General features: G+C 31.8%; 1 protein-coding gene across 1 annotated transcript; it reads right to left on the minus strand.

The window, feature by feature from the left end:
- Positions 1 to 12,883: 12,883 nt before the first annotated feature.
- LOC124932671 (O-fucosyltransferase 37) lies at positions 12,884 to 14,978 on the minus strand. Its single transcript, XM_047473335.1, has 5 exons — positions 14,288 to 14,978; positions 14,044 to 14,212; positions 13,588 to 13,961; positions 13,253 to 13,511; positions 12,884 to 13,177 (listed from the first exon to the last, which is right to left on the minus strand). Exons 1-5 carry the CDS (start codon positions 14,926 to 14,928, stop codon positions 12,959 to 12,961), a joined length of 1,662 nt encoding a protein of 553 aa, XP_047329291.1. The 5' UTR covers positions 14,929 to 14,978; the 3' UTR covers positions 12,884 to 12,958.
- Between the last annotated feature and the right edge of the window lie 994 nt (positions 14,979 to 15,972).

Below are 15,972 nucleotides of genomic sequence, written 5' to 3' on the forward strand. Positions count from 1 at the left end.
ATTAGATTGCTCCTCTTCTTCCATCAAATGGTTGAAACAAATGAAAGCCACACTCATTTGATTTATTCTTGTCTATCTCTATGAAACTTGACTAACATAATTTTGTTCCTTGAAAATCTCAAGTGATATCGATTCTAAAAGGGAATCGGTTGTTCAATTTTGTTTCCGACCAAAATAATGCCTGGATGTTATTGATGAAGAGGGAAAACCCACCATCACATCCAAACCCGATTTTGAAATCTAGGAAGAACAAGATCAAAAGATAATAAATCCTATCAACTTTCACCGATCACTATTTCTTCAAACTTTGAAAAAGGTAGACAATTCGATGACTGAATATCTCTGATCCATAAAATATGTTGTCGATTCTCTTGCTTCTATCGGTGATAAGGTATCTGATTTAGATCTTTTCACTCAAACTTTAGGAGATCTTGGTCCCGAATACGATATGTTCATCATCGTTGTCATTGTTAAGGTCCAAATAGTGAGCACTGAAGATCTCACTAGTCTTCTCCTTAATAACAAGCAGCGGCTCGAACTCGCCAATAATGTTTCATCATAGCCTACTACGAATGAGGCTTTTAGTAATTCTAGAGGAGAATATCAAGACGGTCGACCCTCTAGAGGAAATCAGTCTAAAATGCTCAAAATGAAAACGCTTTGGATACGTATTTACAAATTTATGTTTCAATCAACAATGTCAACTTTGTAATGGAATTGTCTTTTCATGAATTGTTAACGCATGATTAGACCATAATTTTTTACTTATCCCTATGATTTATGTGTTTTATCATCTGTTATATTAGACTCAGCATTGTACCTAGATTCTAGTGCCACTAATCACTTTACAACGAATTTAAAGAATCTTCAAAGTCACTCTTCTTATCAAGGTACTGAGCATATTAGGTTGTAATATTACGTGTTTACCAATTTTTAATATTGAGAACTCCATTATTTCGGGCTTATTTAAACCTCTATAGCTATGAAATATTTTACACGTATCTCAAATTACTAAGAATTTATTTAGTGTTTCTAGTTTTACTATAAATAATAATGTTTTATTTGAATTCCATCAATCACATTGGGTGATAAAAGATCGCATTACGAAGACAAAGGTTATTTGTGGCATGCTTAAAAATAGTTTATACCACCTACCCCACCAAACCAAGCGTTCATCATCTCTCGATCCTCAACATCATTGTGACATTGTCGGTTGGGACATCCTTCAGCCACTACCACGCCTTCTATCATTTCTCGGTTTGAGTTACATGTGTTGGGTAATAAAACTCTTCATTTTTGTGAAGTATGTCAACTTCGAAAATCACACAATCAATCTTTTAATATATAAGAAGCGTGAACTAATGTTCCTTTAGATTTAATTCAAGATGATGTTTGGGGACCGACACCAACTTTCTTGTTATCTATCTATCGTTACTTTGTTCCCTTTGTCGATAATTTTAGCAGATATACTTGTTTGTATCCTATTTAGAGAAAATTTGTTGTGATTCTCACATTTACTAAGTTTAAAGTCTTGGTTGAGAACCAAAGGAAAATTAATCATATTCAAACTAATTGGGGAGGTGAATTTCACAATTTTGTTGTCATAACCGATAGTTGTGGTATTCAACTATCATGCCCACATACGAGTGAGCAAAATAGTGTTACCGAACGAAAGATTTGACACATCGTAGAAATTGATGGTGCCTTATTTGCTAATGCCTCCATTCCACAAGAGCATTGGGATGATGCATTACTTACTACAACCTATTTGATCAATCAACTTCATATGTCGGTTATTGATCAACGCTCTCCATATAATTAAGTTCTTTTTGGGACAACCCAATTATGTTATCTTAAGAACTTTGGATGTTCTTGCTACCCTTTCACCCATCCTTACAACCAACAAAAACTAGACTTCGGTCTATTTGTTGCACATTTATTGGTTATAATCATTCTCATAAAGGTTATTGTTGCTTGTATATCCCCACTAGTCGTCTTTATATCTCTCTTCATGTTACATTCAATGAAACATCATTTCCTTTCTCCATAACCTCTAACTCCACACCACCTCCACCATCATTACCCACACCCACATCCATTTTACTTCACACTTTTTCCTCTCAAACTCCTACTCATCAAATTAGTGAAACATCAACTAAGACGCTTCATTCCCCTACTACACACTCATAACCCTCATCTCTAAATAATATTATATCTTCTCGACCACCTTCTATAATCTCTCCACTCTCCAGCTCTATAAATATAACTATTATTCCTCCTCCCATTCGTCATTCTTCCATTCGTGCTCTAACTTGTTGCATACATCCTATGACCACTCGAGCTAAAAATTGTACATTCCCACCCTCCACTAACCTCACCTTAACACTCGTGTTTGAACCAACTTGTGTCTCTTTATCCATGAAAAAGAGACTATGTAAGAACTAAAAATTTACACTCCAGTTTATTATATTAAAATAATTATTTTGAATTTATTTTAAATAAATAAGATTAAAATAATTAATCTCATGGCCAAAATTTTATTTAAAACAATTAATTAATGTGTTAATTAATCAAATTAATTTAGGGTTAAGGCCAAAATAAAAAATAAAATTATTTGGGATAAATATTGTACCCATAATATCTCAAAAAACAATTAGAAAAATTGAAGGACAAAATTAAATAATTTTGATGAATTGTTGTACACATTTCATCTAAAAAGAATTATTTATTTAAATCCTAAAAATATAAATAAAACAAATTGGTAAAATATTTGTCATATTTATTTTAATATTTTGTGTTTTTAAAAAATATAAAAATTAAAGCTAAAAAGTGAAATAAAAATCAATTTCAAATAAACCCTTAATGTTTTAACAAAAAAATATATAATCGGGTGTAGCCGAAACTGGAAGAATAAGCTACAGCCGCAACAGCACGCATCGGATCAGCGTTGGATTCTCATCCAATGCTACAAGCGCTTCCACCCAGCACGCTGCAGTCAAAGATGCGCGCATCCGTGACACAAGTATCAGGAGACTTCCATTAGTTGAAATTCTAACGGACCGCCCAAATGCCAATGGTGTCAAGACGGAACACCGAAACAGAAGAAACGATGTCGTTTTGGCTCCGATCCTCTCCTCATCGCGACGCCGTGAGGATAAGGATGAACGACATGTGTTGATTTTAGCTTTTTGGAACTCAGCCATTTGTTGATAGTTTTGACTAACAAAATCCAAAATGATCACCCTACGATGGTGATCATTCTCCCCTACCAAAATAGGGATGAATCACCCTTATTCTAGTGACTTCCAACCATTAACAGTTAAAAGTTATTAATGGCTTTTGGCTGATTTAGGCCACTAGGTTCCCCTAACCGACCTAGGATGAGTATAAATACCCCCTCAACTCATTCTGAATGTAACCTACAAATAAAGAGGCCTCAAATAAAAAAAATCAGAATCCGCCATTAAAGCTTTAAAGCTTTGGATTTTTTGAAATTTTACTTCTAATTTTCTTTGACAGTTTGAATTTTAAATTTTTATATTTGAAAGTGCATAAGCTTGTACGCTTATTGTTTATGGTGTTTTATGGTTGAGAATTCATCCCTAGATGATTTATAAACTATCTAGATAGGATAGAACCGATCAAACAATCTAAACAACGAAAACCCAAATTTGAATTTCAAAAATCAAATAAATGAGTTTGTTGTTCTTGGGTTAATTTGATCGAATCACAACCCAAAAAGCATCCCAACATGATTGTAATGATGTTTGGAAACTATTTGGATCATATTTGATCCATCCCGATCATGTTTGATCAAAATAAAAAATTTCAAATTAAAATAAAAATTTTGATTTCTTGAATTGGTCAAAATAAACAACTAGTGTTCTTATTTTGGTACCAATCAAGTATATGTGTTATAAGGAATCTATTGGATAGTTCATTTTAATTCAAAACAACCTTAAAATCAAAAACCCGATTTTTGATCAAAAACTGTTTTGAAAAATTGATCATCATCCAGGTCGTTTCATACCTTGAGATTATGATCAACATGTTCCTATGAGCTTTGTGAAGCTACCCAATCTCTTGGATCAAAGAATCAGGGCTAAAATGAATTTTAAAAATTAAATCTTTGTGTTCTTAAGGATTGAGGCCTATGAGCCTAGGACCGAGAGATTCGACCGAGAATCTTCGGTCCGGAACGTGACCTAGGACAGATGTTCTTGTACTGGGACCAAGAAATCCGACCAAAGATTCTCACCTAGGACCGATAAAGTTCGAAACTAGGATCGAGATGTCTGACCTAGGACCGAGACTCTTGGGACCCATGACCGAGAAACTCAAACCTAGGACCGAACTCCCAAGTTTTCAGACTGAGAATCCCATATCCGAAACCGAGATTTTTGAGACCAAGGATCGAGGAACTTATCTTATAGCTAGCCCCATACCGATAGGTTTATACACCTCGACCAAAAAACCTAGCCTAGGGCTAGACCAGGACCGATAGGTTTTTACACTTAGACCGATAAGATTAGCTAAGAACCAAGAGTCCTTGGCACCTCGACCGAGAGACTCTGATACTCAAACTGAGAAATCCTAAGCACACACCAAGGGTCTCTAGACCCCGATCGATAAAATCGGACCCAAGCCTTAGGACTCTGGTCCTAAGGCCTGTTTGGTTCCACTTTTCAAAATTCAAAATTATTTTTGTAATTTGGGACTCCAAATCATTTTCTAAAAATCCTTAAAAATTAAAAAATGCATTTTAAATATTTTGGGATATTTCCACAAAAATATTTCAACAAGGGCTTGTTTGGTGTTTATTTCTAAATCCTAATGTCTTTCAAAATTACTGATATTCTTTAGTTATTTTCACCCTAGTTATCATCCACAACAGGTACCAACATTTAAATATTGATGTTTCAATATTCTAAATAACGCTAAACTTAAAAGCATGACTAAGTCTGGAAGAATAATTGGTTAAAACTCAAATGTGATACAACAAATTTTCAAAAGCCAACTTTATAAATAGAGACCGTTTTTGAACGAGTATAAATGATGAAGCACGAAAGCCCTTTCCCGAGTATCACTAAAATTTAAACCAAAATGAAACTCTAGTGCAAAATACGTTTGTACACATACACCTTTTTATTGATTTTTCTAAACTCAATTGACGACTCCGTCTTCAAATAAATAATCTTTTCTTAAATTAATTATGTTTAATTAATTAAAATCAGATTTCAAATTAAATCATCATTTGATTATAACAAATCCCCAGATTATTAAAATTTGAATAAAATTAATTATTTTACATAATTGATTTTAAAAGCAACCAGGTACTATCAAAATCTTTTAAAAATAATGTTTTATTTTAAAAAGATGTTTGGCACGTAAATAAATGTTGAAATCATCGAACCGCGAACCACCCTAGGTCCCCGTATTGCCATGTGCTAAGCTATGGAGGGAATTTCCCGAGGGTTACAGACTAGTTGCGAAAAGTTTTCATCAATAGTCTAGTATTGACTATGAATAAACTTTTAGTATGGTTATCAAACAAACGACCATTCGATCAATTCACTCCTTGATTGTTTCCTATCAATTGCATATTCATCAACTCGACGTCAGCAATGCATTCATCCATGGTACGTTACTTGAAGAGTATTTATGGCCTAACCCTAGTTATAGTCATCTAGAACTAGTTAATCATGTGTCATCTCAAAAAGCCATATGTATGAAATATCTTGAAATGTGTTGACATGGCAATGTGAAACCTCTTCTTACTCTAGTTGTTGTCGTGTCTTCTCTCCAAGCATGATGTTGATCCATTTATATATCTAAGCATTGTTGAAGCATTACAATACATTACTCTTACTCATCATGAACTTGTCTTTTCTATTAATCGGACATGCCAATTTATGCATTCCCTTACCACTAGTCATTGGGGAGAAATTAAATAAATCTTATGGTACCTTTGAAATACCTTGTATTATGGGATATTGATTCGTCCATCATCACATATCTCTCTCGCTGCCTATTTAGATGTTAATTGGGACTAGTGGTTATTGCATATTTCTTGATGATACCTTAATATCTCTATTTAATAAGAGAGTTTTCATTTGTCTCTCTTCCTCTTTTATCTCTATCTTATATTCTCAATTTGCACTTATAAAGTAGGCTCCAAGAGAAAGAACAACATTAGACGACTAGTTAGATGATGAGAAATATCTTCATATTTTGCGGATAAATCTATTTTATTGTTGTGAAGGGAATGTGCATGAATTCGATACATTATTATTAACAATATTGAAGTTAATGAGAAAATATATCACCCAACAATGGTTGAGAATGGACAATTTTAGCATAACTAAACATGTCATTAACTCCATAAAACGTCAAACCAACCAAACACTTAGTGAATGAGAAATAAACAAGACACTTATTGTTGAGAATGGATTAATAATATTATAATTGTGGTATATTTATGGTACACAATTTTAGTACAAGGATATAGCATATTAAATAAAAAGAAAACTATATATTTTGGTGTATAATCTTGATATTAAGAAATAAGATTAACAAGAAAGGAAATTAGATATTTTATTATAAAAATACAATTAGGAAAATATGGTAAGAATATTTTGGAAGCTCTATGAGAGTTTTAAACAAGATATTGATATTGACAAAATTGAGGCTTATTTAAAAATACAGTTGGACACTTTAGAAATCCAAGTCTTTGACTTAAGAGCATCGTTTCCTTGTGAGTTGTGTGTGAGTTTTAATTGTGAGAGAATCAGTGTAATACTCATTTAATATTATTGATAATACAGGTGAGAGTCTCTTATGCTTCGAAAGTGGATGTAGTACTATTTGATCGAACCAATATAAATATTTTGTTTGTGTTCTTTAGTTGCTTTCTTTTGTTTTCACAATTGTTCGGTGTTTTTGTTCTTCTTGCATTAAAGGATACTTCATCTTTTGGTATCCTAACAAGTGATATCAAAATTAGGTTATTGAAAGGGAGATGAAGTTGAAGAGCTTGAAGGATCCTTGGAGGGTTCTTTACAAGTTCTAAGGAGGTTTCTAAAGATGTTCAAGGTATAGTTCTTATAGTCATGAATAACTTCCAAGTTTGAGGTGGAAGAAGTACGAGTTACTTGATATCAATGAACAAACCAAAAGGGCATATTGTAGACAAGAAGACAATGAGGAAAATATATTTGTAATAGGTAAACAACATCATGAGAAAGAAGGTAAAGTAGTAAGAATTTTAAGTTTACGCTGAAGACTAAAGTAAATATAAAGTGCTTCTGGTGTTAAGAGGAATGACACTTTAAAAGAGACTGCCAAAAACAAAAGAAGTATACTAATTGTCAATGCATTGAAGATCGTAGTTTAGATGAATGAGATGATTGATTTTTCATCTTATAGAGGAGAAGATTGAGACCTTGTGTGGTATTCCTAGTCATGAAAAGGAGGCTAGATGAGAGACTCGATCGATTTAAAGATGAATAAGATAATTGAATTGTCATCTAATGCAAGAAGATGTACGAGACCTTAAATGATATTTTTAGTCATAAAAAATGGGCTAGATAAGAGGATCGATCAATTCAAATGGAGGGACATTCGTGATTTCTTTCGAAGAAAGTATGAAGCATGGTGAAAATAATTAAAGACCGTTAGTGAATCTTGAAAGGATATTATTGAATTGCTAGTTATTTTGATATTATTCAAAAACTAGTAGATTGCAAGTTAATTTGTTCAAGAAGAAGTACGCGGTTTAAGTTGGTTGAGTGTGCAAAGTTCAAGGTAAGATGGGTGGAAAATGTTTTGCTAGATCTTGAGTATAGATATGTCGCTATATATCTAATTATTTTTTATGAAATAGACGATGTAAGTTCGTCTTGGGTCTTCTCGGCTTTAATCAGTATCTTATTTTGAGGAAGTAGATGATGGATGTTCTTCTTGGGTGTCATTGGGTTTCGATATATATTTAATTTTGAAGAAGTAAACGATGGAAGTTCATATTAAGTTTTCTCGAATTTCGATCAATATCTTATTTTGAGAAAGTAGACGATGGATGCTCGTCTTGGTGTCCTTAGTTTTTGATAGATATCTACTTTTGAAGAAGTAGACGAGGGAAGTTCATTTTTGGTCTTCTCAACTTTTTATTAGTATCTTATTTTGAGGAAGTGGGCGATTTAAGTTCATTTTTGGTGTTCTCGGTTTTTTATAGATATCTGATTTTGAAAAGGAAGAAGACAAAAAGAGGGAGGTGAATCAAGATGAAGGTAGGTGCTAGGAAGAATTTTTTTTTCTTCAACTACTTTCTCTTCACTCCCTAAATACTTAGGTTTATGTATTTCCACAATTTGTGAAGAAACATTATATATGTATATATCATCTTTAATGATGATGTTGTTCTTAAGGATTTAGGTAATTTTTCAAATTATAAATTCTAGAGACATGAACAAGACAAAGACCAATAAGAAGATGATGTTTAGAAGAACAACTCTTTTTCTTTAAATACTTTCACTTCTTTCCTTAGATACCTAGGTTTAGGTATTTCCACCATTGGTGAAGATCCATTTTATGTGTATGTATCATCTTTAATGATGATGTTATTTTCGAAGGTTTTGGTAATTTGTTAGATTATAAACCTTAATTTACATAAACATTGTGTAACCCATTATAAGTTATATATTGGATGATTTAAGTGACCTAAGGGTCTCGTGGTTTTACTCTTATCGAAGAGATTTTTCACGCTAAAGTTCAATGTGGGGTTGTACATCGAGAGGAGCATAGTCGAACAAAGAGAAATTGTTATCAAGAATGTGACAATGTTGTTGAGATACTGGCAGTTCCTGGATTTGGGAGCTATAAAGATTTTGCTTGTTGACAAAACAAATAATGGAAGACAAGAGGGAGCTAGTTTGTAAATCAAGGTAGAGTTTTGAGAATGAATTTACAATATTACAATTATGGTATATTTATGGTACACAATCTTGGTACAATGAATGCGTACATTCAACAAAATGAAATTATATCTTTTTGTGTATAATCTTGATATTATGAAATAAGATTAACACAAAAAATTAGATGTTTTGTTATGAAAATATATTTAGAAAAAATATGGTAAATATTTTGGAAGCTCTATAAGAATTTTGGACAAAATATTGATATTGACCTAATTGGGGCTTATTTAAAGGTGCAGTCAGACACTTTAGAAAGCTAAGTCTTTGTCTTGAAAATATCGATTCCTTGTGAGTTTAATTGTGAGATAATCATTGTAATACTCTGTAACATTTTTGATAGTAAGTTGAGAGTCTTTTGTGCTTCAAAAGTGGATGTAAGCATGTTTGGCTGAACCACTTACATATTATTTGCATTTTTAGTTGATTTCTTTTATTTCCGCAATTTTTCAGTATTGTTCTTGCATTAAAGCATACTTCAATCTTCTGCCATCCATACCTATTACATATTGCATCTTCTGCCATCCATACCTATTGCAGAAGCCATTAGAAGTTTATAATAGTTTATTTGATTGTTCAAATTCTTTTTGCTTTTAATGAAGGGGGCATTGTGAGGAATATTGAACTCACCAACTCTAGCATCAGACTGAGTTCAGTAGACAATAATATTTAAAAAGTACTTTTAAGTAAAGATGGTTTAAAATAAACAAATTAATGTGATTTTATTTGATCATGTTTTTAAAAAAAATAATCAATTTTACTTCTTCCAAAAGTTATTGAGCCTTGAAATCAGACTTTTTTGTTCCTCATCTGCATGTACATTTAGACAAGAGATTATCGTTTGAAATAACCTTGTGATATATTCTATTATTTTAATTTAATGTGTGCTTTTCTATGTTAAAAGCAGATATAGTAACAATATTTGTTTTTCCAATATGAGCATAATTTGATCTTACCCATGGCATCCAATCAATTCTATTTAGAAAATGCAAATGCACACTTTCAGAGTTTGTGATGAAGTTTGTTTCTTGCTATAAGTGCACTCAGAGCCGGTCCCGAGGTTTTGGCTGCCCTAGCCTCGGTAGAAAAAGTTCGATATATACTTTTTGTTGCCTTAAGTCTCGTTTTAAAAATTGATAAAAAAATAGTTTTTGGTGAGATTTGAACCTATAACCACATTGAAACTTGCATATCTTGAATCATCAAGCTACAACTATTTATGTTTAAAATTACCATAAATATAACTAAATATTTTGATATTTTTAACAAATGGGCTGCCGTGGAGGAGTTGCCCTAGCCCGAGGGCTTGCCGGACTTACCCAGGGTCGGCCCTGAGTGCACTTCATAGATGAAGAGATGAGTTCTCAACCACACAAGAATATCGTGAATCATATTAGACATATGTTTGATTTTTTTATTTTCGGTCGAGATTTATATATCGAAATTTACAACTAAACTGTTAACATCTATTTAAAAAAATTCAAATAGTTCGTTTTGTTTATTAATCAGTTCGATTTGTTTCATTCATTCGTGGACAATAATTATTAAATAATACAGCTATACTAAATTTTAATAGTAATAATAATAATAAAAATGGATGTAAAAAGATTGTCTCTAAAGTGCTTTTTATCTCTTTTTATGATTTATTTTTACTATTATTATTTATATTTTTAAACATACATTCTATTTTTATGGTTCAAACTCTTCTATACATCTTTTCAAAATTATATGTAGGTTTCGCGCATAAATCGCCACTAAATCGACTAATTAAATCGTTGATTTGGTTTAATGGTTTAAAAAATCGTTTAGCTTATTGAATTCCAACTGTTATTTATTCACTTAACTTTTACTCGACTAAATTTTGACTTTAACCTATACATAAATACAACTCAGTTTTATTAACCATATGAGATAAATTTAGGTTAAGGATTCTTAGTGGTAGCCCATTAATGATAATGGAGATGGTAATGGCCCATTAATTAATTTGGTAATTTTAAAACAGCAAATTGTCGATATCTAATAGTTTATAGCTAATTTATTTATAGGAAAGCACTTTTGACCCTACTACTAGGTTTAATTATTTTGTTGCCTCTAAGTCTAAAATGTTGTGATGTTTTCAAATATATGACCATGTGTAACCAATTGACCAAATCATGATTTTGAGAATTGTTTTATTTAAAAAAGAGAACCACCATATTAAAAATGATAAGATTCAACTATCACGCACTAATACAAAATAACATAGCAAAATCAAATAAATAATTGATCATTTAGTTATCAAATTATATGAACAATTTGAAAAAATAAAATTTATAATTGAAAAGATGCAACTTTCATAATTTATTGAGGGTCATTATAAAATAAATTCATTTGAGTTTTAAAATAACGAGGGTTGAAGTAGAATAACTAATAAAATTTATCGGAAAAATCTCTATCAAATATTTTGTGCGGCAAAAAATTATCCTTAACTAAAAGTTGGTACATAATTATTGCAATTATAATTTACCCCGCGGTTTTTCCTAGGTTTGACTGGTAGTTGACTAAGAATGGGACGGAAAGATATTTGTGTACCTGTTTTCCGCTCCAAACACTAATAAACACAATTAAATATCAAACATTACAAATATGCTTATTTATTATTCATATTTTATAAGAGTCTTAAGGTTTTTTTTTATATAATAATATAAATTTTTTAATATATATTATATAAAAAATATGATTATATAATTATCCTAATTTATTTTTAGAGAATATAGTATAAACGGTGCCCCGTGAGCATTTATCGAAACCGAACATGACGAAAATGATAGTAAAATCAAATTTTCGAAATAAAATGGGGCGGGGATTGTAAACACATTCCTCACCCGATCCACCTCATTGGTAAGCAACACTGAAATGTTTTTTTGCAAATGAAACTATTCATCTATATTTGTATTCGAAATAGTGAGAAACTCATACAAATTATAATTTATATTTATAATCAAATTTTCATATAAAAAATCAGTTTTAATAACTTTTCATTAAAAATATAAAAAATAAATTCAGATCCGATAATTTTGTCTCATTCGCGACTAAGAAAAGGACAAATGATCATAAACACAAAGAGAAGATATGAACAACCAAAAAAACTCACAAATTATTGTGATTATTATTCGAATTATAAAAATTGGATAAGAAAATATATTGAATCGAATAAAATATAACACCAACTCAATTTTGTGGTAGAAAGAAAAACAATTTACTATTTGATGTTAAAAATTTTAAAAATAAATGACTTTACAATTTTTTTTTATACAAAAATATAAAAAAAAAAAATTGAGAGGGAAGAGAAATAGATTTATTTTTTTGGTATTTTTTTCTTAGTTAACATGTGCTGAATATTTGATTAATATTAAAGTGTTGGAACATGATATATATAGTCAATTGTTGATGCCCGCCTTAGGGCCACACTCAAAAGCACATTGACCCGCTAATTTATTCAACATTTGGTTGATATTATATTTAGGTATTGTAGTATGACTTTTTACCATTTTTAATTAAGAAAGTTATTGGAATAAACAGGATTTAAAACATGATTGAGATATTATACAATTTTGTTTCCACCTAAAATTCAACTCAACTACATTTTTTTTTATCAAAATAAAATTTATATTTCTATAAAAAAAAACTTACTAAATTAGTTTATTAATTTCTTTAACTTTGAATGAACCATTACTAGTACACGAGAATTGGTTTGACTATTGTAAGATTTTGAGAATTTTTATATAAATTGGGCTAAACTCCTACTTTCCAAAGCCATTCGAAATTCAATTCTCTCCAACTCTATTACATATTCAAAGGACAATCAATTCACCAATTAATTAAATTTGCTTGCAAAAAATTGTAGGAAATTGGGTTCACCCTTTTCAAAATATTTTTAACTATTCCAATTGCCTAGTACTAGTAGTACACAATTTGAGTTCATTTTTACAAAGAATTACAAGTCAGAAACCCTAATGCTTGCACATACACTCGGGTACTGGAAACGCGATCACATCTCTATCCCTCGCCTTTGTCCTCAGCTCCGGTTCACCAAGCAATCGGTGATGCAACTTTCTAATAATAGAGCTGAATCTCGGGTTAGAAATATATTCATCGTCCTCAAAATAAGGAAGCATCATTCTCTTGTTTGGCCTTATGAATTTCCTATGCCCCACATATGCCCTATGCCCCTACATTCACAAACAACAAATCCTTAAACAACAACAACAACAAAAATCCAATTCAGGTTTAAAAAACAAACTCACCTGCATGGCTCGAGCCATGTTACCCCCATGAGAAGGGAGGAAAACGTCGCTACTTAATGAAACAATGTAATCGATGGCAGCCATAGCCGATGACTTATTTGCATAAGGTTCAAGCTCACCTTCTTTAGCCAACATTTCCTTTGTAATCAAATTAGGAAACTCAACAAATAAAGCTTTCATGGCTAAAGCACCACCAAATGGTTCTCCACCAGCAATATAAACCCTTGCATTTCTTGGTGCCCCAAGTGCCTTCATAAGCCTGCATGCATGAATTAAGAACACATTTCATAATTAACCATAAAAAATCAAGAAGAAGAAAAAGGGTTATTTTTAACCTTGCCACTTCATGGGCATTCAAAGGGCATAAACCGGAAAGTCTTCTCTCAATATGGCTCAAGTTGAGCCGTCCGGTTAGGAATTCAGGGTGAGAATCACGGTCATTGCTAATGATTCTATCAAGTTTTGGGCCTAAACCGGTTAAACATCCGGTTCTAATCCAAACATCTTTCTCTAGCCGGAGATGGATTGCAACATAAGGTCCTTCGATCCACATTCTATTGGCGAGTTTAGTTCCTAATTCCCTTATGGGAGATGAGAATCTTAAAGCATGGAAAGCCACTTTGCACCTGAGCTTCTGAAGATCAGATGGAAGATTCTTGGATAGCTTTGAATCGAGTCCTTTCAATACTAGTAACCCTTCTTCCTTAAGCTAATGATCAAATAATGAAAATCCATATAAACAGAGGAAAATAAATTATGGGTTATTGAGAAAATAATGGAAATCTAATTACTTGTTTGGAGAATCTAGCCCGAATCCAAATAGGAGGAACCCCATATGGGATTTGAGTTATGACTGTCTGTTTTGATACCAAATGAGATGAAGGAAGTGAAGAGACTATTCGAACATCTGCTTGTAACGTCTTCTTGAAATGTTCAACATCAAACATATCTGAAAATTCACTGCAGCAAAAACAAGAAAGTAAAATTAACCATGAAAATGGAAGAGATGTCATGAAAATTGAAATTTCTCTTTACCTGTCATCTCCCCAAATGCGATTAACCTGCATTACAGGAATAACCAATGCAGCTTCAAGTATTCTTGCAATTACAACAGCATCGATAATTTGATTCCTTTGTTGATTCAATCCGCCTGAAACAACAACAACAAGAAACCGTCTCTTCTCTTTCGAAATCCTGTTTGATTCCCTTCTATACTCGATTCCGAATTCCAGACAAGGTTTATATCCTTCTCCATCAGGTTGTTTCCAGAATTCAGCTTCGTCTTTCGTTGTGTTCTTGATGGAGACAGCTCTGATGGGTAATGGCATCATTGATGTTCTTGAGAGAGTGGGTTCATCAGAAAAGTGGTTGTTTCCAACATTGGAAGTCATGGCAAGGAGGGATGTTAAGAACATGGGGTTTTCTGAATAGGGTGATTGAGGAATTAGGGAACATGGATCAGAGTTACGAGAAATGGGTATGAAGAATCCGATTACTATGAGGAAGAAGAGAGAAGATATGAAGAGGAGTGGAAGGAGATGCGGTGGAGATGATGAAGATGAGATTAGATGGCGATGGAATCTTGGGGTTTTCTTTTTGAAAGGAGATGATGAAATTAAGTGGTAGAATAATGATGGGTTTAGTATGAAGGAATAGTTCTTGAATGTTCTTGCCATTGATGATTAATGTCTGCAACTTTTCGAGCTCTGTAAATTTTTTCAGCTATGGAGACTGATAATAGAGACTGGATAGATGAAAGAAAAGAACTGATGTTAACGGAATCAGTTTCTGGTGTCTATGATAACTAAATAACTATATTTTGGGTAGTTTAAAAAATATGTGATTTGAAATAACAAATTAATTTGATATAGAAACCCCATAAATTTGATTTAAAGCTTTAGTTTTCGCGATTTTCTTTAGAAATGGAAAAGTAATTATGGATGAAAATTTGATGATAAAAATTTGGATAGAACTTGTTGAAAAAACGTTGATAAATGAGATAAATAAAATGAGCACAAAAGCCAAGTTTGATCATTATAATTTCAGTGAAATCTTATATTAATGCTTTTGTTAGGTGATTTTTTTTTTTTTTGATTTGAAGAAGATTATTATTTATATTTTTTTTAAAAATTGAATAATCAGATATTTCTCGTTCTTTCATGAAAGTCCCCTTGTTTGGATATATGATTTATGAGGGAAGGGGTATGAGCGTATTTGTGATGATTTTATATGAGACATTATATAGGCATATGGATTGAAAATCCTAGACTCTCGATGAACTTTTCATTTTTGGGATAAGCGCGATGAAGATAGTGTTTAAGTCCCATATTGATAAAATCGATTTTAATGATGTCCTAGTTTTCTTCATAATCGGGTTGATATGTTACGTGGTCTAATCGCTTTGAAGTCTCTCGTACTAAATATTGCATTTTTGTTTCATCAACTAAGGCATAAAAATAATAAATTAATTTTGTTCATTTGAGATTGAGATACGAATTGAATCAAAAGATGGGTTCTAAATTGATCTTTGGTTCAATCTTTGATTTCCAAGGTTTAGTAAGTTCAATATTTGATTTCTAAGGTTTAGTAGGTTCAATATTTGATTTCCAAAGTTTAGTAATGACCCTACTAATTTAAATAACCTTTTCCATATGGGTCATTTTAAATTTCTCCACATTTTCCGCCACATTTTCTCAACTTAATTATTAATATAAATTTTT

This window comes from Impatiens glandulifera, chromosome 3 (assembly GCF_907164915.1).
Source record: "Impatiens glandulifera chromosome 3, dImpGla2.1, whole genome shotgun sequence".
NCBI lineage: Eukaryota > Viridiplantae > Streptophyta > Magnoliopsida > Ericales > Balsaminaceae > Impatiens > Impatiens glandulifera.